This window comes from Alosa alosa, chromosome 14 (assembly GCF_017589495.1).
Source record: "Alosa alosa isolate M-15738 ecotype Scorff River chromosome 14, AALO_Geno_1.1, whole genome shotgun sequence".
NCBI lineage: Eukaryota > Metazoa > Chordata > Actinopteri > Clupeiformes > Clupeidae > Alosa > Alosa alosa.
This window is the reverse complement of record NC_063202.1, coordinates 3,638,021-3,665,324: the sequence shown is the minus strand read 5'-3', so window position 1 is coordinate 3,665,324 and position 27,304 is coordinate 3,638,021. Positions and strand designations below refer to the sequence as shown.

At 40.1% G+C, this 27,304-nt stretch overlaps 2 protein-coding genes across 2 annotated transcripts; both read right to left on the bottom strand.

The window, feature by feature from the left end:
* Positions 1 to 1,949: 1,949 nt before the first annotated feature.
* snai3 (snail family zinc finger 3) lies at positions 1,950 to 4,756 on the bottom strand. The gene is made up of 3 exons (XM_048263265.1): positions 4,545 to 4,756; positions 3,085 to 3,717; positions 1,950 to 2,617 (listed from the first exon to the last, which is right to left on the bottom strand). The coding sequence occupies exons 1-3, from the start codon at positions 4,621 to 4,623 to the stop codon at positions 2,436 to 2,438; spliced, it is 894 nt and encodes a 297-aa protein (XP_048119222.1). The 5' UTR covers positions 4,624 to 4,756; the 3' UTR covers positions 1,950 to 2,435.
* A 2,309-nt stretch (positions 4,757 to 7,065) lies between these two features.
* On the bottom strand, positions 7,066 to 25,996 carry cdh31 (cadherin 31). Its single transcript, XM_048263792.1, is given in 17 exon segments — positions 7,066 to 7,782; positions 8,264 to 8,407; positions 9,311 to 9,441; positions 9,590 to 9,805; positions 10,561 to 10,785; positions 10,873 to 11,015; positions 12,675 to 12,919; positions 15,691 to 15,876; positions 16,510 to 16,638; positions 20,284 to 20,456; positions 20,617 to 20,761; positions 20,852 to 20,908; positions 20,911 to 21,003; positions 21,088 to 21,237; positions 22,547 to 22,779; positions 25,350 to 25,461; positions 25,847 to 25,996. Coding segments are annotated over 17 exon segments (2,643 nt in total). The 5' UTR covers positions 25,898 to 25,996; the 3' UTR covers positions 7,066 to 7,572.
* Between the last annotated feature and the right edge of the window lie 1,308 nt (positions 25,997 to 27,304).

The following is a 27,304-nucleotide window of genomic DNA, read 5'->3' as shown; positions in this document are numbered from 1 at the left end:
GTACAGTTGTGCTCATACGTTTACCAAAGTATGTGCGTATACAAAGTTGACTAAAAAGAGGAATAAAAAAATCATCCTTTGGAAATTGATCTTAATGTCTTAATTAAAAAATCCAACCTTTGAGGACACCAATTTTCTTTGTGAATGAATAATGCATCATAAATAAATAAATGTTCTTCATTTAAAAAAAAAAAAAAAAAACAGGGGGCATAAGTATACACAACTCCATGTTAAATTCCCATAGAGGCAGGCAGATTTTTATTTTTAAAATTCTCTGGACATACACATGCCCCCCTCAAGCACCAGTTAGCCATGCCAGATAGCTATAAGTATATATAAATATAAAAGAGATATTTATCATGGCAGAGCTAGCGAAATGACCAAAGAGACCTCTTAGCCCCACATCATCACATATCCTTCACCATACCTAGAGATTGGCATGGGGTACTTTCCATAAGATCATCTCTCAATGCAAATCAAACCAGCTATTAGGCTAACTGAAATAAAACCATGCCAATCTCTAGGTATGGTGAAGGTATGTGATGATGTGGGGTTATTTTAATTCCAAAGGCCAAGGGAACTTTATCAGGATGCACAGTATCCTGGATCAATGGAATAGCTGGCATGAGAAGCATTTTGTTTCTCGCTCGTTCTCTCTTCTCACGGGACTTCCTGATTCAGACAATGCTGGGATGCTAGTGCAGATCTTGCACAACAGGGAATTTAAAGGGGAATTATGCAGTTTTTTTTTAGCTTAATTTACCTTAACTAAACAGCTTCGGAGACATTGGGATTGTTTTATGACTTTTTCCTGGTTGAATGGTGGCCGTCTCATGAGCGTCTGTGCGTGAAAAAAACAGCCTTGCAACTTTGGTCTGGCGAGCCGCCGGCCTTAGAGTCAGAAAGTCTTGTGGACTCGCAATGTAACAAATTGCTTTACGGCATTACACACATACACGCCACATACCGGCTAGAATCTTTTACTGTGTATGGCTAGAACAAGGTAGTGATGGAGTTTCTCAGACATTCGTCATGGCAGAGTCGGCGAAAAGAAGCAGAAAGTGAGTGAACCGTTGTCGGGGGAACAGTGAAGGAGGAAACGGCAGACTGACCGAGCGAGGAGTGTCGTAAAATATCTACTCTGAACCTGTAGAAGCGAGAAAACAAAAAGGGCCAAAACTGCATAGGGTCCCTTTAACTATCACAATGATCTCTAAACGGTTTTATTTGGGTCCCTTTAACTATCACAATGATCTCTAAACGGTTTTATTAAGTTGAAAATGTTGCATAGGGTCCCTTTAACCATCACAATGATCTCTAAACGGTTTTATTTGGGTCCCTTTAACTATCACAATGATCTCTAAACGGTTTTATTAAGTTGAAAATGTTGCATAGGGTCCCTTTAACCATCACAATGATCTCTAAACGGTTTTATTTGGGTCCCTTTAACTATCACAATGATCTCTAAACGGTTTTATTAAGTTGAAAATGTTGCATAGGGGGTCTTTAAAGGGACACCAGGCAAGCCAGATGCTTTTTCTCTACGAAACTCTCCCTCGCTCGGTCTGAAGCTCTTTTCCTTTTCTTTGCGTCTTCCATCAAGGGTCTTCACTGCTTCTTCGCCGGCTCTGCCATTATACACACGTTTGCAACAATCGCTAGCGTTTCGTTAGCCTGCCTCTGTGCTGTGGATGCAGGATGTAAACTGATCCTGCTTCGGTCAGCGGGTACGATACACTGAACTTGCGGGATATTTTTCCTACAGGCAGTAGGGGCGGGCGAGAGAGTCTTCATTCGCCCTGTAATGAGTCATTTAACCATATACCGACTTACGAAGATGAGTAATTAACACGAAAACGTTGCCTGGTGTCCCTTTAAGGTATGTCTGTACACTGCTGCACTGTACATTGTCCTACCTTGTAGTTGTAGTCACTGGTGTACCACCACATCAGCATTACAAAAAATATGCATTTATTAATTTTCCTAAATATAAATCATACAAAACAAGTGCCATTTCTCTCCAAGATCTAGATTCTAGTGCAACAGTTCATCCATATGAAATTACATAAACGTTTCAAGTATATCAAAAGCATGCATTACTGTTTCAACACTACAGTATATGTGATTAAACACATACACATGCAGATGTCGTCGCAGCTTACACAGAAGTAGTCCTACATAGTCCCACCGTTCCACAGTAGCAAGCACATGCAGCCTCAGTATAGGCTACAGCCCAGAATGCTGCAAGTTTCATAGGAAAGAATCCTGATGTTGGGTTCTGTCCAATCACCACTGGACTTGAACTCTTTGAGTGCCTTACGGTGTTCCTCCATAAAAGGCACTGAGAGCAAGCTGCTGTGTATCCTGTAGCCTACGGGGGCGCTCAGAAGTCTTTGGTTTGTTGTGAAGGGGAAGAAGCAGGACTGGACTGCACATCAGGACATTGGACAGCATCCCGCCTCTTCATGTTTAGACAAAAGGGAAATCCTGGAGAAGGTCTTCGAGCAGCTCCTACACTGGTACTTTTTAATGTCTGAGTGTGTCTGCAGGTGTGCGCGCAGGTTTGAGCGGTCAGCGAAGGCTCGACTGCAGTGTGGACAAGAGAAGGGCTTCTCTCCTGAAAACACACATATATACACATATATATTAAAAATACTTTGAAATACACTCATAATACCATTGTAGCTAAAGGACCAAAAAGATTCCTGCAATGCATTTTACAGATATAATATAAACTGAATATAGCACATCATTTAGCTTAATTACAATGATCTAAATATACCATCATTTTGTAATGAGTGATATCATTTCTAACTTTAAAATTAAATGGATAGAATTATTTTAAAACACTACACAATACCAACAATTATTTAAAATTGAGAACTGATTTTGTCATCCTTACAACCTATGACCCAGTTTTTGACATGCACTTGAAAAGAATTTAACAACAGAGAATAAATTATTTGTATATATCTGGCTGTAATTTCATAAGCCTACTTGGCTATGCGAAATCACTTTTTTTCAATAGAACATATTCTAAAGTGTGTGTGTGTGTGTGTGTGTGTGTGTGTGGGTTACCTTTACCTGTGTGTGTCCGGATGTGGCCCTGCAGTAGCCAAGGCCTGGAAAAGGCCTTCCCACAGAGCTTGCAAACACAAGGCAATGTGTGTGTGCGTATGTGCATCTTCAGGGCACCCAGGCTCACATACTCTTTATCACAATACTTGCAGCTGAAAAACTTATGACACTGCCACTCGCAATGAAGCTGCTGGTGCTTGGCCAAGCCGGAGAAGGTGAAGTAGGCCTTATGGCAGTTGAAGCACTCAAAGCGTTCCTGGCCAATGGGACCCTGCAGCCCGTGGAGCGTTGCAGGACTGCTGGGGACCACCTCCCCCGGGACACACAGCTCCTGCATCGGGCGGAAGCACTGGAGGTCCACAGGCGGCCTCAGCAGGTCCAGAGGCTCGTGTGAGTCTCTGAGGAGATGGGGAGCAGCAGAGGCGCCAGGAAAGGTGGCGTGCTCGTGCTCTGGGCTCTGTGAGGCTACGTGGCTGGGTTGCGTGGGCTGCGTTTTGGACACCGGTGCGTGGAAGAGGTCCATCTGTGTGAGGGTGTTTGGAGTGGAGGCGGTCAGACACGGTTCCGTTTCCAAGCACAGAATGGACTGCTGAGGACTTGACATGCTGCATGAGTACTCGGGCAGACCGACATGAAGTCCTGGAACAATAAAACATGCCAATTGGAGATGCTGGTGGTCATGCCAAACTATCACTTTATTTTGTCTCATCCTCATGCAAAAATGCACTCAGCAGTAAATGTTGTGTTCTTCACACATCTTCAATACAGTAGTGGCTTCTTTGGGGCAAGTGCAATAACTGGCTTCTTTGAGGCAAGTGCAATAACAGGTTTAATTTAGGCTACTTGTCATAATATAGGCTTTTTTTGTTATGGCAACAATACTCATAAGTATGAAACTTTAATTTGCCTCATACCTAGCTGCATCATCAGTATGCTCCACTACTCTTTCAGTTGTAATTGTGGTACTTTCTCTGGTACTAAAAAGGTTGAGTGCTAGTTTGGTTAAAAGGATGAAGTTGAACAAAAAAGGATAAAAGGAACCTCATAGGCACTGTATTAGCCGTTCAATGAGTTTAATAGGACCCTTCACAACCCAAAAAGAGAGAACAACCAGCCCCTTTTGTGTGAGATTTTGCACCTGCTTAACTCCATCAGCCTCTCGGTATCCGAGGGGAAATTGTGTCTTAAAAACTCACGAATCATCTGCTGACAAACATTACTACCAGACAAATATTAGACGTTGACATTGTGTGGTCCTCAGAGTTTCTGTTTACAACGCGAGTAGGCAAACGTAAAGTGCGTTAAATAGGTTGGGCTACTTGTAAAGTATTTCATGTAACTCTGTGCTAAATATCGGCTGGTGCTTTTTGACATGCCATTTTAATTAAATTTATTATAGGCTAACAGAATATTTAAACCCTTTTAAAACCCTACAACAAAACTGTAATTTGAAAGAAATGTCTTACCGTGTTTCTTTGAATCCAGCATACCATAGTTTGGCTTTTTATATGGGAGATGTTTCTTCACCAAGAAAGATCGTGGCATCTTATAGTAGCCTACAGTCCCTCTATGTGAATATCAAGCGCACCCTGTCATTCACAACGACTCACACACAGCGACGGAAGAATGTTAGAATGAGGGTTCATGTAGAGGGATGGACTGTTGAATAAATAGCTGATGCTGAGAGGCTGTCTTGGCCCCACATTCTTCAGTAACGCAGAGGGAGTCAGGTGCAGGGGCTCGACATAAATTAGCATAGACATCCCCCCTAACCAATTAGAGTGAAAGGACAAGTGCAAGGGGGCAGAACCCCGTTGTCTATCAACATACCCCAACAAAACAGGTGCATCGCGCTGTACACAGTTGAACAGCGCCACAGAGCTGACAAAATAAATTTTCTCTGCTGTCACGAAATTAGTCTTACGTATAACATTTAACCTATGTACAGACAAACATTTAGATATCCCCACGCGCCCTTTTAAAATGTTTTGAGATCTAAACATTTGTATAGTCTTCGGCACAAGCTGCATTTGCTTGACAATAATCAATGATAGGCCTAGGTCTAAAGATGATCATGTTTGTTGATGATCATGTTTCATTAACCCAAAGTAGCAGAACAAATTAAACTCAATTGTACATAAAACGGCACAATGAAAAAAGAAAAAAGCAGTAGCCTATAGGCCGTGTTTATATTTAGACCTAGATATACTAATATCTAGGCCTATGATCCTGATAAGAAGTCCTGTTAAACAATCAAGAAATGGTAAACTTGTCAAAAGTAGGCTGATGCAAGCCCTGGTGGACTGCCCTAGGCCTATCTGATTGGCCCAAACTGTCCTGCCAAATGGCTTCCTTCTCTTCCTTCCTTCTTTCCTTTTCCTCACAGACTGGCTGAAGTGGTTTGAGGGTGGCGATGCACCCATTCTTCCAAGGGTCTTTCAATATGTCACTCATTTCGCCACTGGTTCTCAGGGAAATTCCCTAATCTTCAATTTCCTTTGAAAGATGTCTTTATGTACTATTAAAATAAGGAAGACACAAGCTTAGAATTTATTTGTAATCTTGTTATTTTGATGACAAATTTTCATATACACAAGCAAAAATTTGCTTTAGCCACCCCAAATGTACAACAATTTAGCGCTGAACTTGAGTCCTTTCTTGAAATTGTTAAAAGATTGGATAACATAAAAGCTACAACATTGCTTAAACATTACAATAATGTTGTTAATTCCCCTTGTTAATTGTCTTTTTTCTTTTCCTGTTTTTCTTTTCATTTATTTACTTATTAATTGTTGTCTTTGTTTTGTGCAATTTCTTTTTATTTTGTATAATTGTAACCGTACTGTTTCACTTGTATTATCTTCATTTGTATATTTGTATTATGTCTTTAATAAAGCAAAAAAATAAATAAATACATAAAAAATATGTCACTCATTTCGCTTTGAAAACAAACCTCATTACAATAGCCTAGGCCTGTTGTGAAGAGAGGTAGGCTAGGATTTAGGCCTACCTCAACATTTAGAACTGCTACCTGAAAATGTCTCTTAAGCTTTAGCCTACTTCAACCAGCCTACACGGAAATAATGCATGGTTAGACTAAATAATGAAGAAGTTAATAAATAACTATGTGCTATATTTAGTAAATAAAACAAATTAGTTTAAGATGAATTTGCTGAGAATTTGATTGGCTGTTTGAGAATTCGATTCACTGTTGGCAAGAAACATTCAATTCTTACTACTTTTAGACTATCTTATGGTTCATTCATGCCACCTGGGAATATAAGGACTGCCCCCGTGATTGCGTTATTTTTCTCACTGCAAGTGATACTACAGTACAACAAAGGTTAATATATAGCCTATGCTCACTGATCTTAAATAAACAACTGTATTTGATTAAACATATGGTGTAAGACGCCTGTGAAAGGATAGGCTAGACAGCTTTCAAGAGACAAAAATGGCAAATTCCCAAGTTCACATTAAAATTGTTGGACATGAAAGCCCACATGAACTACAACTTTGACAAGTCAAAGTGACGATGAGCCCCCAACTGGGCAACTCGGATAGCAAAATCTTCCCCCAGAAATGACGTGAATGATGACGTTTTCACTGGCAATTTTCTTCCCCATGTGCATGAACTAGTCTCAGCTGATAACGCACCTTTTCCCCATGTGCATGAACTAGTCTCAACTGATGACGCACCTTTTCACCATCCTTCCTTGGCTGGTGCAGATCTTCTCAACACACTTTTGACCAAAATGCAATATTGACACCTTGTGGCCAAAGTAATAACAAGGCTTGCAATGTTGAAGTAAGCCTAGTGCAATCAGATAGCCTAGAAATCTAGACGCACCCTAGCTGCCAGGGCAAGCAATCAGGAGGAATGAGTGCCAAACTTCCAATCTAATGATGACTCCTAACACAACGGATTCAGTTATAAATCTATATATTTATATGATTGAGTTATATAAAATGACACCCAGAGAATGATAAGAACCAAGTGTGAACATTTTATTTATGTATTTTTGTGAACATTTTATTTAATAAAATATGTACTGTACATCACCCTGTATTTGAATGTCACACAGTCCAAAAAAACTACAATACTAAAAAAACCAATACAAAATCAAAAATGCATATTCTCCTTAATACCTCATTAGACAGAGAAAGATTAAATTGAGAAAAAAAAAAAAAAAAAAAAAAAAAAAAAACATACCAATACTAATACAAAAAAAAAAAATGTAACTTGCAATTGCACTCAGCAATTCCACTCAGTGCACTTCGACTCAAAATGTCCATCAGTGCTTGAGGAATGGGCTTGCCCTTGACTTCCGGTCTTTATTCAAAACGTAACAAAGCCAAACCTACAAGATCTAGCCACCATCAGAGAAACAAAACAAAGCAAACATCTTTGCTGCTGAAAATGCACGCAGGAGTGGCTTTTGTTTAGAACGAGATGGTTTAGGACAGTTGTTCCCATTAAAAGAGTGCGTCCCCTCATTCCTCCTCTCCTCCACCGTACATGTCGGCCAGCTTTTTGAAGCGCGGGCCCCACTCGTTGATGCAGTCGTAATCCTGGTCGCCTCCTGAGCTGGAGGAGTTGAGGGAGCTGAGGGAGCCGGCCTCGGAGCCCGCGCCCTCGTAGTCAAACACCAGCAGTGAGTCGTACGGTGGCGCCGTGGGGTCGTTGTCAGCTGCCTTCAGATTCTACACACACACACGCATGCAAGTAGATTAGGAGGATGAAACCAACTCCATCAAAGCAGGTGTGTAAAACGTGTAAGTCAGGAAAATGTCTCACAGTTTGGACAAAATGGCACAAATGACAAAAGGACCTAAATATGCGCAGGTTCAACCTTCATTTTTGCGATGTCTGTCATTTGTTGATGCATAACAAAGTCAAAGTATGTGATGTTGAAATTGAAATATACCCAACAAAAAAAATTGCAGCCTTGTGCATTTGCATTAAACAATTCTTACATAGTAAACTCTTATATTGACAAGGCTAAGCATTTGAGCAAGTTGTGTGCTTTTGCAGGTAATAAACTGTGGGTGCGCACATTGTATCGAGAAATGCAGTTATTGTTGTGCAAACGTTAATGATGATTCAAGAAATGCACCAAAGCAACTGAGGAAAAACTAATCAACATGAGCTCTCCTGTATCTGTTGGATCAAGTGTTGACTTACATCATCAATAAAGTTCCCGATATCTTCAGCGTTAGCAGGACGTGGTCGATACTGTGGTGCGGGCATGAAGGTGGGAATCACATCATTCCTGAATACTTCTGGCCGGTTATCCAGGCCTCTGTGTAGCACACTCAAGTCATAATCCTGAGAGAGAGAGAAAGAAAAAGACAGACAGAGAGACAGACGGAGAAACAGACGGGCAGAGAGACAGACAGACAGAGAGACAGGCAGAGAGACAGACAGGCAGAGAGACAGACAGACAGAGAGACAGACAGACAGAGAGAGAGACAGACAGACAGAGAGACAGACAGACAGAGAGACAGACAGAGAGACAGACAGAGAGACAGACAGAGAGACAGAGAGAGACAGAGATGTGAATCACCAAGTTAACTGCACTGGTCATATTACAATAAAGGGCAACTCCCAACAAGAACTACAAAGTTCCAGGAATTTCCCTGCCTCTACTGGCATACTACCTGACCTGCCTTCTGTTTAAATGACTAATGGCTGTGCTATTACATCACACATATCCTGCAATCTGTTAAGACCTGTTCTGGCTAGAAGTTGCATTAGTCTCACTTCACTGGTTAGACTGTGTACTGGTTTGGAAATTTAAAGAAAGCACAGGCTGAAAAAAGTAGGCTGTTTTATGCATGGGGATAAATGATAGATACATTATATCCTTTAAGAATAGTAAGTTAATCCATCACCTCTAGTGAAGATTCAAGAAGGTTCAAGAATAAAGAATAAAGAATGTTTGTAGTCAGGATTTCGTATTTTTACCAAAGTGTACGTTAAAGCAAGCGGTTATTTCACAACAACGGCTTCACACTCATTTTGATGGACAGATAAGACAACAGAATTGTGTCTGTCAATGTCCATGCACGACAGCAATGTCTGGTATTGTTCCAAGTAGTTATGACCCTTTTCATCAGTTCGACACACTGGGTAACCCCCTTATTCCTACATTGCGTTACTTTAAAACGTTGGGTGGAAACTGAGCTAATAACACAGGTGTAACTAGAGACATCTGAGAAATGAGCTCACCTGGTCGTCTTCTCCTCCGCCTTCCTCATCATAGGAGTAGATGTTGTCCCTGATGTCGTCCTCTGGCAGGAGCGGGTCCTTCTTCATGTTGCTCTTCCTCCTCATGAAGATGAGCAGAAGCAGGACCAACACTGAGGGGAAGGGGGGTTGTTTATGAAATCTTCATTCACGATCAACTAGTTTACTATTAACTTCCAACAATAGAGAAATGTTGCTTTTTGAGATGCTTTCAATGCTTCATCACAATAAAAAGACAAGGGGAAAAAGGAGAGCTCTTACAGAGTAGGGCCAGGATGCCTCCCAAGATTCCAAATCCTGCTTCAAAGTACAGCGGCTCAGGCTCGTCTTTGCAGACAAAGTCGGCTCCCTTGCAGTTGCACACTTGGGCTTCTACAATGCTTTCTTGGTCCAAGCCATGGGTGTCACGAACCGTCAGCCTGATGCTGTATGTTGCTTGCGGTAACTTGGTTTTCAATTTGAGTATAATGCCAGTACCTGAAACACAAAGCAAGAAGATTCTATGAAATTGGTCTTACTAGTGTTACAGGTCTTTACTAAGATCAACTAAATAAATGAAAAGCTTCAGAAATATAGTTTTATTTATTTTATTTTATTTTATAATATATATATATATATATATATATATATATATATATATATATATATATGTGTGTGTAAAATATCAAGGACTTTACACTCCCATTTCCCTCAAATTAAAGACCCAACACAGCAGTTTGAGGCAAGATGCACACTGTAGTGTACCAGCATAGTTTGAGACCTAGATAGATAGATAGATAGATAGATAGATAGATAGATATAGATACTTTATTGATCCCCAAAGGGAAATTCAAAGGTCACCTACTATAACATTCAGATTTTTAATGAGGACTACCAGTCTTGAGAGAAGCTCACAGACAATAATTAAAAATTGGGACACCTGAATACAGGGCCAATCACACCAAGAACGATAATTATACAAAGGAACGATAACGGCAACAAAGTATCCTAGCTAATATGAATGATGTCCACATAAACTATAACAACATGAAGAATAATATTTGTTGGAGATCACTTTTAGAGCGATTTTGAGAACGATAAAAAGCTGACAGCTAATCACATTCATCAACACGAGGAGACGGTCCTTATCTTTCGTCAGTGTGAATGCTTTTATCGTTATAGTTCTAGTTATCGTTCCTGGTGTGAATGGCCCTTAAAGATGACCAGCCACACTACCCCCAGAGGAGACGTACTTGTGCCGTTCATCCGTGCTGTCCAGTTTTTGGCCGAGTCCCCAGTCATCTGTACACTGTATGGAGGGCCGTTAACTTCAGTGTCTTGATCTGTGACTGCGAGCAGAATGGGAGGTGGCTCCTCATTGCACACCTTCACCAGCCTCTCCACCACTGCTGGACGGTTGTCGTTCACGTCCTTCAACTGAATAATGAGCGTTCCAGTACCGGTCGCAGGGACCAAATCTGCTGGGGACAAAGGAAGGATATTTAAATCAGTGAGGGGAAAAAAAACAGATCTGAACAGAAGAAGTCCCAAAGACAGTCACATACCATCATCCATAGCCAGAATCAGGGCTTTGTACTGGCCGTCTTTGACAAAGGTAGATTCCAGGTCCATTTCAGTCTCCACTTTAATTATTCCTGAGTCTTTTTCGACACTCAGCCAACCAGCTGGATCGCTGCCTACTTTGTACCTGTAAAGAAGCACTTTATTTCAAAAAAAAAAAGAAAAAAAAAAAAAAGAACCTACCGATGCCTTCCACATACACTACCAGTCAAAAGCTTGAAGACACTTCCATTCCACTCTATTATAGACAGAATACCAGCAGAGATCATTTGCATTTTTACTCAGGGCTGCAGTTTTCAGCTTATATTATATGCTTACATAATTGCAAAAGGGTTCTCTTATGTTTTCTCAGTTAGCCTTTTAAAATGATATCAGATTAGTAAACAGAACATTACAGTAGATGAATGGTTGCTTGGTTGCTGATAATGGGCAATGTAGATATTGTATTAAAGATCAGCCATTTCTTTCTACAACAGTTGAGAACCCTTTTGCAATTATGTAAGCACATAATGCAATCTGAAAAAGTCAAAAAAAAATTCGGTCTATAATGGAGTGGAATGGAAGTATCTCCAAACTTTTGACTGGTAGTGTACACTTTCATCAACTTAATTGTACTTACAAACTTAAAAATAACAAATATAAGAGAAAAGTACACCTTTCAGTATACTACTATAACCCAAGTTAAAAACATTCAAGTTAAACTTGAAAAGTCTAAAAATAAAACCACAATTAAAACAGCAAGCTGCTGTAATATAGTACATGTGTACTGGGATCACAAAGGGCATTTACTGGGAAATAGGGCTCCAACTAATTAACTATAATAAAACATCATTATTCAGTTAATCGTGTCCATTAATCAGAAAAAAATTAAAGGAACCGTATGTAAGATTGTGGCCAAAACTGGTACTGCAATCACTTTCAAATTACTGTAGAGCGTAATGTATAGTGACATATCAGGGCCATTTTATGATTAATTGAAATACATTTCTTCCATACGGTTCCTTTAATGGATTAGTTGTTTGAGCAACAGTTTTGCATGTTTTATGGACCAGTTCTTCTCCAAAGCCCATGACACCCTCAAATGTCACATTTTCAGTTTTAGAAGGTTTGTTGAAACAAGTTGAATTTAGGGCTATTTAAGACCTTTTTAGGACCATTCTGAATGAAAGACGGGCTTTACACCCTTACCGGCCAAAAATATGAAGGACATTTTTAAATGTATACATACATCTATAGTAATATAGAATTTCTAGCAAAGTAAATAAATACAGGTAAATAATAGTGTTTGCATTCGTTATCAGTTCCATGGTGATCTCATTTCTAATTGTATTACATTGTGATGCATCTGTACTGTTAAGTGACAGAACAACATCACCAACCAACTACAATCTAAGCTGATTACCACTGTAGAAGTAACATTAAATGAGCATTAACATACTTAAGCCATAACTGAATGCATTTAAGTATGCACCCAGTGCATGATAGTTCTATATTTTTAAGTCTTTTTAAGGTCTACAACTTATTACATTTTAGACTTTTCCAGGTCCGAAAGAGTTTAGTTTAGTCACAGAGAAGTAAAGAAATATCCCTTTGATATTCAAATTTAAGAATTTTGACTTACTGAACACTCAACCTAATTAATTGAGGACTGTCAAAATATTTTGAGATAAAATCTAACATTGACAACTAATTGATTATAATAGATGTTGCTCTATGGGGAATATGTGAGCATTTGGTAGGAATGTGGGAGTATGCGCTGAAACGTCAAATTGGCACAAGCACTCACGTCACTTTCTGCTTCATAGCGGTGTCAGGATCTGTGGCTAAGTACTCCACTAGTGCTGTGCCAACAGGTACATTTTCAGGCTTAGAAATGGTCTTCTCTGCTGGACTGAAGATGGGAGCCTCGTTGACATCCCCAACATTCACCACCACCTGAGCAGTGGATGTTGGCAGAGCAACTGCAAACGGCATTTCGTTCTCCACTGCTACCACCAGCGTGTACTTGGCCACAGCTTCAAAGTCCAGAGGCTAGGTAGATGACCGTAGCAAACACAAACACAGTTAGGATGGAAGGATGGGGGAAAAGGAGGAAAGCAAACAAACAAACAAAAAAAGGTAACGCTTTAGAATAACATGTGGCTATTAGGTATTAACAGTGCATAATAAGCAGTTAACAATTCATTACTAACAGTTAGTTAACTGTCATCCTTTAATAACATTACCTAACTGTTAACATGCAGCTTGTAAGTGTTAATAAGCAGCCTTTTAAGTTACTTACAAGCATATTTGTTAACAGTTGTAAGCAGGCTTGGGATTTTACCATTCTGGGGGCAAGGCCACTTGGCCTTCAGTTGGGCATATTTGGTGGGGGGCACAAAGGCCACATGTCAGGGCACCAAGGCCAAAGTTAACTGTACAGTAGTAGGCTATAAAAGTGATCAAAGTTGTATTTAGCCTATTCACTGCAGTAGACCTGCATCACTGTATGAAACATTACAAAAACATGAAACATGACATATTACATATAACTGTAAATCATCTGATCATTTAATATTTACAGATATCTATGCTATATTTAACATTTATTTTATATTTGGCCTGTTATGAAATAATGTATTGAACAATTTAAGCACAGCTCAGCTTTAAGAAACTCAAATAGCCTAGATGCATGCTTAGCATTTTGTGATCATTAAGGCTACTTTCACAAGCTCTTAGTCAGCTGTCCTCTGATTTACCGATATCTAGGCGACATTTGTAATATTTATTTTGTATTATGCCCGTTATTAAATAATGTGGAACAATTTAAAACACAGTGTAAAACTGTGGAGACATCCATGCATGTTGAAATTTACTGCAAATTCAAAACGGGATTACTCTGGAACGGCTAACTGTACAGGGGACTGCTTTACACCTTTATGGTCGGTAAGGTCTGCTGTATATTTTGATATATGGTTTGTCATGCGTTAAACGAGGGGTTCGTGAAGTATTCCACCGAGATGAATGGGTAGGGAGATGGACGCAAAACCTTCAGTAGAATTTATGATTAAATTGAATGATATTATTTACTTTTCTCGCGAACCGTTCACCACAGATATTAGCGGCTAACATAGTTTAAAAATCGAGAAAAAGCTCTTTCATGTGATACTTGTGATGTCTGTGTGATGAGTAGGCTACTTCACTGAGAAGAATGGGTGAATTTGGACGCACTTTCTTTCTCCACTGCGTAATTTGCGCTGTGAATGCTAAGATTGTTTTGACAGGCCATAGGCTAAATATATATCGCTATTAGTAGGACACAAAGCAGAATATTGAAAGAAGGGGCCACCAAGGCCACCGTGACCTGTAAACCTCTGATTTTCAAAAGGGGCGTCACGGCCAACGCAAGGGGCTACGACGGCCATGGCCGTTGTGGACGCCGTGAAACCCTGGTTGTAAGTGTTAACAAGCAGCTTGTTAATGCTTGTTAATGGTGTATAAGACAAAGAGGTGGATAGCTATTACACTTATAAGACCTTTCTTACCTATTTGTAGTACATTTTGCAGCCCCCCCAATCTAAAGCGAGGGCCATGTAGCCTATAGCTCCACAAGCCTGTTTAGCTGCCACAAAACCAAAGATTCTAGAACAGAGCTCTGTTCTAGAATCATTTTATCATTTAATAATGTTATTAAACGATAACAACAGTTAACTAACTTATTTTTACACGGCTCTTCAGAGTGCTGTAGAAAGTTCCATGAAAGGCCCGAACGTTGGGAAGGCCCAATGTTAAGTAAGGGATCATGTATAGAGCGCCCGGTCATTACTGGGAAAATAAGTCCCGACAGGGGCGAACCGGACCCCGGCGCGGCGAGGGTCTTGTTCCCCCTGAAGGACTTATTTTCACAGTAATGACCGGCGTTCTATACATTATCCCGCTTTATTATCTGACTACTTGCCAAAACGAAATAATAAACTCCCCGCGATATGACTTTTAGCCTACATAACCTAGCCTATTTGTTACCGTTCATCGTGGCATTTGCTGAGAAACAAATAGTTCGCAACAATACACGCTGCTGAACTTGAATCAAACATTCTTTAGAACACAGCTGATCAACCGTCTGCTTTCACGTTTGAATGAAGTTCCAGTCCTTGCGTAGTGATATGAAAGACATTAATCAGAAGCACAAAACCCGTTGCCATTGACAGTGGTGATTAAATGCTTTGCCGGTGATTTATGTACATTTAACATTGGGCCTTCCCAACGTTCGGGCCCTTCATGTGAATGGAACTTTCTGCAGCACTCTGAAGAGCCGTGTAATAAATCTATATAAAATCACCGGCAAAGTATATAAATCACCGCTGTCAATGGCAACTGGTTGATTAACGTCTTTCATATCCCTCCGCAAGACGTCCGTTCGCTTATTGCAATGGAATTTCATTGAAAGGGAAGGTAAGCTAGTAAGACGTTGCCACGCAACAGCTGAAACTGTCAAGTTCTATCTGTGTGGCGAACTATGTATTTTGTCAGCGGAAGACACGAAACGCGGTAGCAAAATCATTTTTAAAGACCCATTGTGTTAGGTTTCTTTTCTCGTTTTGGCAAGTAGCCGTGTAATAAGCGGCTGCGTCGGGGTTCTGTTCTCCCTGTCGGGACTTATTTTCTGATAATTACCGGCGGACAATACATTATCCCTTAGCCTACGTAATGAATTGTTAACTGCTTATTATGCATTGTTAATAGGCTACCTAAAAAGAACATGTTATTCTAAAGCGACACCAAAAAAACTTAATTCAAAAGATGGCAAGATTCATTTCAGACACCTTGGCAGTCTTGATGATGCCCTCCTGTTTGTTGGGGCCTGTCTCAACACTGAACATCCCTGCTGGGTCTCCACTGATGATCTTGAATTTGGCTGCTGAGGCAGAGGTGTTGGGATCATCGTCGTCTGTTACAGGCATCTTCACCACCACTTCCCCCACTTTGTTCTCAGGCACAGTCACCGTGTACTAGAAAAGCAAAACAACGTCAGCAAAAAGAGCTGTTCCTTAGAATGAAAACACGTAGGCTACATCAGATCATTCTAACTGTTCCACTTTACTCCTCTATTCTTGTGCATTCTTCAGGCTAATTCTGTGTTTTTTTGAGCCCAGTCCACAGGCAACCAATGAAAATAAAGACTCATATAACCATGACCATATAAACATTCACACTGTCCAACATTCTTCATGTTTTGTGGTGTGAACATCACACTTATTAAGGACACTTAAAACTGTAGTTTTCATCATTATCGATATACAGGTGCACTTATTAAGGACACTTAAAACTGTACTCATCATTATCGATATACAGGTGCATCTAAAACTATTTTGAATATCATGAAAAATTGATTTTCTTCACTGTAATTTATTTCAAAAAGTGAAACTTTCATTTACCCTTAACAGCTAATGGAAATCAGAAATCCAGTATTTCAAAATATTAGTAGAATGAACACAGAAATGTTTCCTCCCATTTAATCTCTCAGTCTGGGTAGGGCAATGGATTCTTTTTTACAATATTCAATTTTTTTGAGAAGCACCGATAGTTATTGGCAGCAATGTGGACAGGCTTCCACCCTTCCAACAAATTCATGCCTTGCTTACCTGAGATGGGTTAAACTGTGGAGCATTGTCATTGCTGTCAGTTACGGTAATAATTGCTTTGCACTCGGCTATTAGACCATTTCCTTCACGGTCAGCTGCTTGAATTTCCAAAGTGTACTCATGAATTTTCTGGAAATGCAAAACAAAATGTATAGAATTTATTCATTAGTCAAATACCAAAATGATTCTCAAATTTCACTCACTCATATCTCAATGTTAGTGTTAATAAGAGTACAGTAAAGAGTAGGTTGGACTTCAACACAATGGAGGTCACCGTTTCAGGTCCTACACATTAGACCAGGGGTGGCCAAACTACTTTCCAGCGATAGATAACGTTGTGGTTAACTTTACTGCAAACTGCTTTACACTCTTCCTAGAGAACATTTACAATGTCAAAACAGCATGTTACATTGAGATGATACTCTTTGTAGATCTCCATTGCAGCAGATCTAAGTTACGTTATGCTACTCCATTTAGGTATAAGTATATATACTCTTTTGATCCTGTGAGGGAAATTTGGTCTCTGCATTTATCCCAATCCGTGAATTAGTGAAACACACTCAGCACACAGTGAGGTGAAGCACACACTAATCCCGGCGCAGTGAGCTGCCTGCAACAACAGCGGCGCTCGGGGAGCAGTGAGGGGTTAGGTGCCTTGCTCAAGGGCACTTCAGCCGTGCCTACTGGTCGGGGTTCGAATCGGCAACCCTCCGGTTACAAGTCCAAAGCGCTAACCAGTAGACCACGGCTGCCCCCCAAATTGGGAACGCGTTTGAGCGCCACGAGAGGGAGGGCGGCAGTTCCAGCTGGCTTGTCATTGTTAATAATTGATCTCCTTTGTATAAGAAACTTTTAAAAGGAAATCGTGAAGGAGACAGTGGTTCCCACTACTGACCATTCATAAACTGTGAGAGGGCACAGCCATAGCCACAGCACTAGCCACAGTGATGTGGCACCCTGACTCTGAGCAATTGTGAATGTCAGTGCACCACGTCTACTCACAGTGTCATGTCAACGTTACCTACGAGGACAAAATTATCTGCTATAGGCAGGAACTGGGTTAAACTGTCCATTCGCCTTAATTACCTGGTGGCCAGAAGGAGGCTACAGGGTACACTTGCCATTACACCTCAGTCCAGCAGATGGCAGTAATGCACTGCGTTTGCAAAATGCCAAACAAAAAGCTCACAGAAATAGAAAAAGGGTTTGCTGGCCTGCCACAGAGAATGTCTAATAGAGCGGTGAAGTCCCGCCCCTTCTACTTCCGGTCCATGGGACCTATCTTTCAAAAAATTATGAACGGGAGTTAATGGAGAGATAACAATTATTTTTTGGTCCAGTTTGAATTGTGCCACAAATTTCACATATGATGTGTGTGAATTTAAAAGATAATTTTTTCACGTCAAGAAAGTACTGTTGTTCGATAGACTTCAAAGTTATGTTGGATTTGTGCGAATCCACTCAGTGGACTACATCTCTCGTCTCGAACGATGTACGTCACCAACGTAATGAAACGATAAGAGCTGTTATGCTAGTTAACGGTTGCATCTTGCTGCCTGCTATGTCACTTAACGGTATGTAATGTACAGTCTATGGGCCGAATACAACTTACCTGATGTGTTTAATCCTCTGACTCATGGTATTTTTTTTCTCGGCAAGGAAAGCCCAATTAAGACCTGTTGCTGGTATGCTTGTACAATCTAGTGTGGCTGTGAATGAGCTAACGCCACTAGCCGACTGATGGGTTTGTAGTCGTTGATATTCACGATCTTTCACAATGTTGTAATTCAATAGTTACGAAACAAACTGCAAATGTCTTTCCATGAAAAATTGTCTTTAAAATTGACAAACATCATATGGGTAATTCAAGGCACAAGTCAACCGGGACCAGAAAATAATTTATTTTTCGCCATAGACTGCCGTTCAATTTTTTTTTAAAGATAGGTCCCATGGAGGCAAACGGAAGGGGCGGGACTTCACCACTCTACAAGGGGAGAACCGCTGTCCCTCCCCGATGTGAGTCGCTACCGGATGCGTCACTTTGCTACTTTGCGACTACCAGTGCTGTTAGCCACAGAATAATGACATTAGCCTACACAGCAGTAATGTATTATTTAGCGTAAGGCATCACATTTTCACGGCATGATCTCTAATGTCAGTTCCAGATTAGAGGCTGAAGTAGCCTGCAAGCGAGAGACTTCTGTAATATCAATAAAAATTGACCTATAACGAAGTTTGTTCACTGCTGGCAAGTAAGTAAGCAATCAAGCACAACAAATGCAGTCACTTGAATGGCGTTTGTTAACGTTAGCAATCAAACAATCTTAGATAGCTAAAACGTTTTTGAAACAGAAAAGTTAATTATTTTATGGATTTCAGTCGGATCCCTTGGCGTTGTGCCGTAAAACCTATCAATCTGAGCATGCGCGACTCACATCGGGGAGTGACACTGCCACTCTCGGGAAACTTCCGATTTCTGAACTGGTTGCAGTTCCCGTTCTGGTTCCACATGAGGGTGATCACGAATAAGTGCAGAATGAATGGAGGTCTATGGAGCTGTACCCCTCAAATCCACTTTTCTCGGGATATAATTTTTTGCCCAGAAATTTGAATGTTGCATGCAAAAGAGGGGGCAGAGAAAATACACACCGCTGAGTATTATATTTTTTGAGTCACTTATTTGTTCTAAAAAGCCTTTCAAATGCTTCAATGACATCATTCATTAGCAGAAAGCTAGTGTGTTGTGGGCAACAACGACCCAACCTGTAAGAAATCGAAAGGACGAAAGTACTCGTTCAATCAACTTTTGACCTATAATCCATATTGATCTTGCAGAAACCACAATCCAATCTTCGATTTTTCACCGACAACCAGGTGAAAGACACATTTAGCTGTCTAGCTCCATAGACCCCCATTGTTTTTGCACTTATTCGTGATCGCCCCTAGCGGAACTGCAGCAGATTGCAGGTACAATGGAGTTAATAGGGAGTGATCCGGCTCTCCGTAAACGGGCTCTGCCTCCCAGGAGAGGGAGTTAAAGGACAATTCCGGTGCAAAATAAACCTAGGGGTTAATAACACATGTGTACCGAGTTCGACCGTTCACTGAGGGAAAAAAAAGTTAATTTCGAACCCTGGTCTGTTGCCTAAACTTTACATTTTTATGAACTGAACCAGAAATCTGTCTAATGAAAGAAAGTTGAAAATGATCATTATCGCATGCATTCACAAACTTAACAAAACTGCATCTGTCTAATAAATAATGTTGTGGGAATGCAGGTTGCAGCGCACACTTTGTCACGCGCCTGTGTGAGAGGGAGAGGGGAAGATGGAAGGTCTTGTAGACTAATCATATCTTAACCCGTTTTATGCAGTTAGAGATTGCAAGAAGGTTTGTTGCACTTAATGTTCTGTTGCCTACATTATTAATAACTAGGTGAGAACTTTGTGAGAAGAAGTGCTTTGTCAATTTTTGACCACCCCCGGCTCCACCCGCAATATTTTTCCGATCAAGCTTCCCACACCCGCCCGACCTAACAGGTTGACCCAAGCAACACTACTAAAACACTGTATAGGATGCCTCTGCATCAACTCTGAATCAGACTCAAGGGAACAAAACACTTCAAACTATTTTCTTACAATTCTACACATTGAGATGAGGCCATTAAGAACACATGATAAAGCAGCTCTTTTCCCGTCACACTTTCCTGCTGTCTAAAAACACTTCAATATTTCAGATTACAAATCACAAGTACAAATCATGGTCAAAGTGTACCTCTTTATCCAGCCCATTGTTCTTCACCCTGATTTTTCCTGTTAAAGGATTGATGTCAAACATATCCTTTAGTGGCAATGCTGGCTCTTGACTGAGAATTTTGTATCTGACGTCAGAATTTGCATTTCCAGGCTCATCAGCGTCAGTGGCATTAACGGCCATAAACTCAGTGCCTGTACAAGAACAAATAAGCATCAAATTCACAACGAAAACCTTAAACACAATAAAGCCTAGAAAACTAAAGTGACCAAGCAACTAATTCTGACATGAAACAGGAAGAACAATATATATGCGCACACACACACACACACACAGACATTACAATTGACAAACCTATTTTTGATGCTTCTGCAACATTTCCCAGGAAAGGATCTTTCACAAAGATAGGCCTGTTATCATTTAGGTCAATTACAAGGACATTGATTTCCATGGGCTCCTCTGCTTTCCCACCACCATCTGATACTGCATGGGCAAGAAGCTGAGGGGTAGGATAAAAACAAAATCATGAATTTGCTAAGAGTCACTTGCCCCCAGTCTTTAAAACTCCAACAGGGTTATTTTTTAAAACTTTACCGTTATAGGAAGGCTGTTGTTCTCTGTCCAAGGGCTGAGTGACGAAAAAACCATCCCGCCTTCACGGTCAATTGTAAAAAGGTCGTCTGCCCCTTGACCAGTAATGCTGTAGATGATCTTCACCTTATCAGCTTGGCTGGTTTTTATCTAGAAGTCAAATTGATTCAGTCAATAATCTATCCATATTATCCCAACAAAACACACACTTCACCATCCATACCACACACATACCTGCACCATCTTCAGTGGAAAAGGGCCTCTGGAGTTTTCAGGAAAGTTGATTGGAGGGATAATCCAATCCCTCTTCCTCCTCCTTAGACCACCAAATGACTCTGGAAACACCAGGACTGGTACGGTTGGAACTGCTTCAGTCACATCAGGCTATGGAGTTAAAGTGTGACCAAATGAACCAACAAGCTAATACACTTTACACACCGAATTATCTTTAACCAATTCAAACATAATTTGAATGCCTATATGGTAGGGGTGTGAATCTCTCATGTAAAAGACGATACGATTCGCATCTAGATACATGGGCAAGATTCGATACAAGAAAAGATACATGTTCATAAAAAACGATTCAGTACGATTCGATGCAGTTCAAGAATGGAAAACATTCTGAAAGATTTTTTATAATTTGCTCAAGGTGCACATTAATTTTATATGATCAGTTATCATGGTCATGGTTGTCAATTAGGCAAAAAAATGTGTGAATATGATTATCTAAACTGAGGTTTGTTTAATATACTGTACTGTATTGAAATGAAAAAAGAATAGTCTACATTTCAGTCAAACACAGCAGCCAAATACAACATATTTTTATAGACTTTATAGATTTTATAGTTATATCTGATTGTTTTCATGGAGCTGTAGCCTTGTTGAGGTAAGACAATACCGAAATAAAATAAAACAGTGCTTAAGACACTCTTGGCCTTTTCTCATATAGCCTACAAGAATAAAACAGGCCTACATATCAATGAACTCTCTGGGTTTATTTTGTTCCAACGGTAGACCTAATGCAGAAACCTATAATGCCACAAGTCTGAGTGAATATGAGCAAAATAATTGGCTAATAATTTGTGCATCGTTTTAGCAAGGGCCAAATTATTATTTAACATTAAGGAAATCCCTTCATCAAACGTAAGGCTATACTCTACAGACTATCGTTGCTGTTTAGTGTTTAATTTCGCGCTGGATTTTGAAAAACTGTCCAACAAACGACCGAGTGCGAGTTGTCACATGCTTAAGTTGCAGTAGATGTATGGGTAGGTAATGAGGTCATTTGACAACTTTGGGCAATGAATGTAGCCAAAAACGAACTGCATTACCCACAGTTCCGTGCCACGTATAGTTTCAAAACTGGACGTGGGATGAACGCGCTGCTTGGAACGTAAATGAGACTGAGCAAGCAGAAAAGGTTGTGAACCGATTCGTAACAAGTAAATCGATATAACGACCAGTTCATTTCAGTTTTATTCCGATAAGGGGCTTCACGTATCGATGTAGCCGTATCTTACACGTTAAAAACGGATACCGATACGTATCGGTTAATCTTTACACCCCTACTATATGGACCAATGTGCTGCACACCACTGGTTTGAAACCCCTGAACACTCGAGAGTAGCAAGACACAATCTGCAGGTGTTCAGCAGAGGTCAGTGTTATTCCATCTTGTGCTGCCTGTGGCTACCTGGTGCAAGTCCACCTGGTGGTGGTGCTGGTGAGGCCGGTCGAGCTCCACACGAACAGCAACTGTGTGCTTCCTGCCTTGGGAGTCCCACGCGTGCAGTGAAAACCTCTTGTGTCCATCATGCAGGGTCACTTGTCTCTCCAGCTTCACCGTTCCATCCGTGTCCACTTTAAAACGGCTGTCTGCCGAATCCAACACAATTCGCTTGCGGCTGGTACAGTCATCGAAAACCACTGCAGAAGAAAGAAACGTGGGGTGGTGTTGGATTAGTGACTACTATGCAACACTGACAATTTCAGTCTGTCCTCTAGTGTTAATGGCCAAATTGGTCAGCTATTTGTGCTCAAAGTGGAGGAAGTGGCCATGGCTGTAACCAATGACACAAATAAAAATCAACCTTTGTTTGTATAGTGTCTTTGCAATGTACCAATACAAGGTACTTTTCAAAGGTTAAGACCACATCAAGACAATAAAAGACCTGAAACAACAATACCTGGCAGAGAGCAGGGACCATGAAGCACATTTGTGTAAAAGCAAAATGAGCAAGTGAGGTAAAAAGGAAGAGGGTAAAAAAAAAGCAATTATAAGAAATATGGTGAAACAATATGATGTCATAATGCTAATGCAAAGTCCTTAAAAAAAATGTGGGCTTTTTATGCCTTTAATGATAGGACAGTGGAGAGTGACAGGAAGCGAATGGGAGAGAGAGCAGGGGTGGGATCCGGTGTACGGTGCAGGTGCCCCAGTCAGCGCCACAGCTGGGGTCAGCTTGTTCTTTGTTAATATCTCAAACTATAAAGTTTACAAAATTGAAAAATACATTGCTCAAGTGTCCTTTTCAAAACCTCTTACAAAGTTTGAATGAAGTTTCTACGTTAAACGGTGAAGCTGAATTAGACACAGAAATTTTAGTTAGAAGAAAAATAAAAAGAAGACTTAGGATAACAGAACAGTGCATTTTCATGCACTGTAATCATTCTTCTAAGCCATTAGTAACTAGACTCAAAAACATTACACATCTATGCTACTATGGACAGGGTCTCTGCAGACAAACTTTTGCAACTCTAAAGAAAGTGCATTTAAAAAGACTGTTTGTGGCTAGCGGCAGTGGTTGGCAAAATTGTGAAACAGAAGACAGACCAGAATGTAGTCATGTACCCACTTTACTTTCATTAACATTTCTTCATGATTGCAGACAGGATGTGAATCATATTTTTTCGTTATCAGAATGGTGATCTCACCATCTCGCATCTTGAGAAATCACACACACCTGCACAATTCCGATCCTCCTCATTAATACTCCACTACTGCACTCCCCTGCCCCAAACACTTATCAGCTCTCACAAATGGAAGCAAAACCAGTTTGGCACACCTTGAGAAGCCTGTGAGGACATCGTGCCTGACTGAATCTGGATGAACAATTTTGCTGCTGCAACATGGCATATCAAATGCAAGTGAAACTTGTCAGTTGGGTCCATTTACAATAAACTCCACAACACACAGTTCTCAAATGGATTTGACAGCAGTAGACTAGAGTCAGATGTCAAGTATGACCTATTAGCCCAGTGGTCCCCAAACTTTTCCTTCCGAGGGCCAGCTCAAAATGCCTTGCTCTAATAGAGGGCCAGAGACTCGGAGTATATCAGTAACCATAAATAGCTTAGTGCTGTGAACGGTTTACCTTAGTTGAATATTCCATTACATTTAATCATAGGCTACTGTAATTTAATACCATTGCTAGCTGTGTTTATATTGCCATCATGCCATATCAGTGTAAAATGTAGCTCAAATTAAATATTCAAAATGTGTAAACTCTGAACTCCGTGTCTCTGCATACACAGCTCAAATTGTGAACAAGCAATATCCTACAAATAATTTAAAGTTCTCAAACTATGAGAGTTTTATGAAGTGCTGGCAAAAACATCTGAAATGACCACTTTCACTCACCTATGAGAACCTTGTGAATTGTGAATTTGTATGAACATTTGAACGAGTGGATAAAAAATAGAAATATTATCCCAGAAATATGACTTGAATAGAAGTTAGTTAGTTATTATCAATTAATTGATAAACTTTTAGAATACTTTGAGCACTGATACAGTCAGCATAGGCCTCTTACATTGTTTGCAAGTAGGCCTACATTTCATTCCGTTTTCGATGGCAAGCGCGAAACAGCGCCAAACAACCACCAGTGGACAAAAAGAGCATTACATGTGTACTGTTAAGACTCGCTATAGAGAATGAATGGGGGAAATTACGGGTTATAGTTTGACGATGTCATACTCCCATGCGGGGCAGAAGATGCTATATACCACGGACATGTTTTGGGGGGCCACCCAGAATGAGGTGGCGGGCCGGCCGTAGTTTGGGGACCACTGTATTAGCCTATATAAATAATCCAATCTGTGAGAGACAGGAGGTGATAAACAGCCAGGGATGAGGGCAAATAAAGAATCTGTGTGCTGCCACCAATATCAAGCGAGACAGCCCATGGTCTCATGCAGCAGTGAGGAAATTTCATCTGATAGCCAAAACAAGTGTAGCCTTGTCTTAGATGCACCAGGGTCATCACCAGACAAAACAAAACCGACAAGAAAGCTACTCCATACCCCTCTCATTTCAAGAAACAAAAATACAGTAACATTTTAATTGAAAAAAAAATGTCTCACCAACCACTGAATGAATTAAAGTAAATAAAACGATGTAAAAAATGCTTTTAAATAAAATAGATAACATTAGGCTACACATTTTTATGTAGCACTAGGCCAAGGCCTAAAAAGATGACGGTGAAAAAAATCCTTACCTTTACCAAGCGTCTTGCCAACGTGAAGAGTAACTCTGTCGACATTAAATATATAGAGTTCTGAATCAAAGCCAGGTGTGCATGATTGGTCAAAACCTGCACACAATAGTGCCTAGATTTTTAAAAGGAAAATCATTAGTTAGTTTCAACTTTTTAGAGACCACATTCACATTCTTTATCCTATGCGACCGAACAGAAAGGACAAGCTGCAGACTCGTCGTCTATATTAATAAATTACTAAATACAGCTTGTCTTAAAAAGCTATATACTACCCTACATTGATTCTACAGATTTGTTGAGTACAAATTTGTCTCAGCTTTCCACTAGCAGCTATGCCTCGGCTACATCACTTTTAACTCTAATCGGACATTTAAGTTAACTTCTGACATTCATAGACTATATCAAGAAATGGCATTTAGGCTAACCTGTAAGCTAGGCTAGGCTACTTGAACTGCAGTCCACAGGTTGGGGAAAACATGGCCTCAAAGACAACCCACCTGGAGAAAAAGAATGATGGCTCCCAAGCGGAAGCAGCTAGAAACATCCATCAGATTCAAAGCCTGTACGAATTCCAACAGCCTATTTTATCTTAATCCTGTAACTGAGGATGTGATTCCTCTCAATGAAGAAGCACTGGTGTTCTGAAAGAGATTCATGGTGATTTTATGGAAGTACCAAATAACTGGCATGGGTGTGGTCAAAGTTATCTACCGTGTCTGGTGTGGTTGCATCCAAATATGGTATTCGGAACTTAAGCAACCTGGCTGGCACAAAGATAAGAGTGGCGTTGGTAGTTCCCGAAATTATAGTGATGGTCAAAAGTGATGGCAGTGGCACCCATGCTAAAGTTGACTGAAAAGAGGAATATAAAATCATCTTTTGGAAATTGATCTTAATGTCTTAAGTGATCTAACCTTTAAGGACACCAATTTTCTTAGTGAATGAATAATGTATCATAAATAAATGTTATTCCTTAAAATACAGGGGTCATAAGTATTGCCACCCCTATGTTAAATTCCCATAGAGACAGGCAGATTTTTATTTTTAAAGGCCAGCTAGCTGAAATAACACCAATGCCAATCTCTAGGTATGGTGAAGGGTATGTGATGATGTGGGGCTATTTTAATTCCAAAGGCCAAGGTAACTTTATCAGGATGCACAGTATTCTGGATCCATGAAATAACTGGCCTTTAAAAATAAAAATCTGCCTGTCTCTATGGGAATTTAACATAGGGGTGGCAATACTTATGACCCCTGTATTTTAAGGAAGAACATTTATTTATGAAACATTATTCATTCACTAAAAAAAATTAGTGTCCTTAAAGGTTAGATATTTCCTAATTTTTCACTTAAGGCATTAAGATAAATTTCCAAAAGATTATTTTATATTCCTTTTCAGTCAACTTTAGCATGGGTGCCAACACTTTTGACCATCACTGTATGCAACGTTAGGGAGTTTTTGACCAGTTAAGACAGAGATGGTTTATTTAAAAGCGCAGTCAGGGATTTTGCAGGAAGTCGAGTTTGATTGTGTTTCTTTTTATATGTAGGCCTAAATTTATTAGCAGACGCTTTTGTGCAAAACATCATATAATCAAAGAACAAACAAAACACGTGTTAAAATATACATAGGTCTAATTGAGTTAAATTATAATTCCTGCTTTATAAGTTTATAGTTTAAACTTATTCAAGCATTTTATTATTATTATTATTATTATTATTATTATTAATATCCATTTTTCTACAATGTTAGGTGAGTGAGTAGCCTACACTGTCCGTAACCTGGCTATGCCTAATCAAGTAAAAAAAACTTTCCAAGTCTGCATGTTAGCATTCATGTGTGCTTTGGTAGACCACACACACTTTTCTTGCCACCTTCCCCAAGTTGACTCCAGGGATGCAAATTGTAATATTGCAAAGGGTTTAAGATTAACTTGGAAGACAAGTAAGCAGGC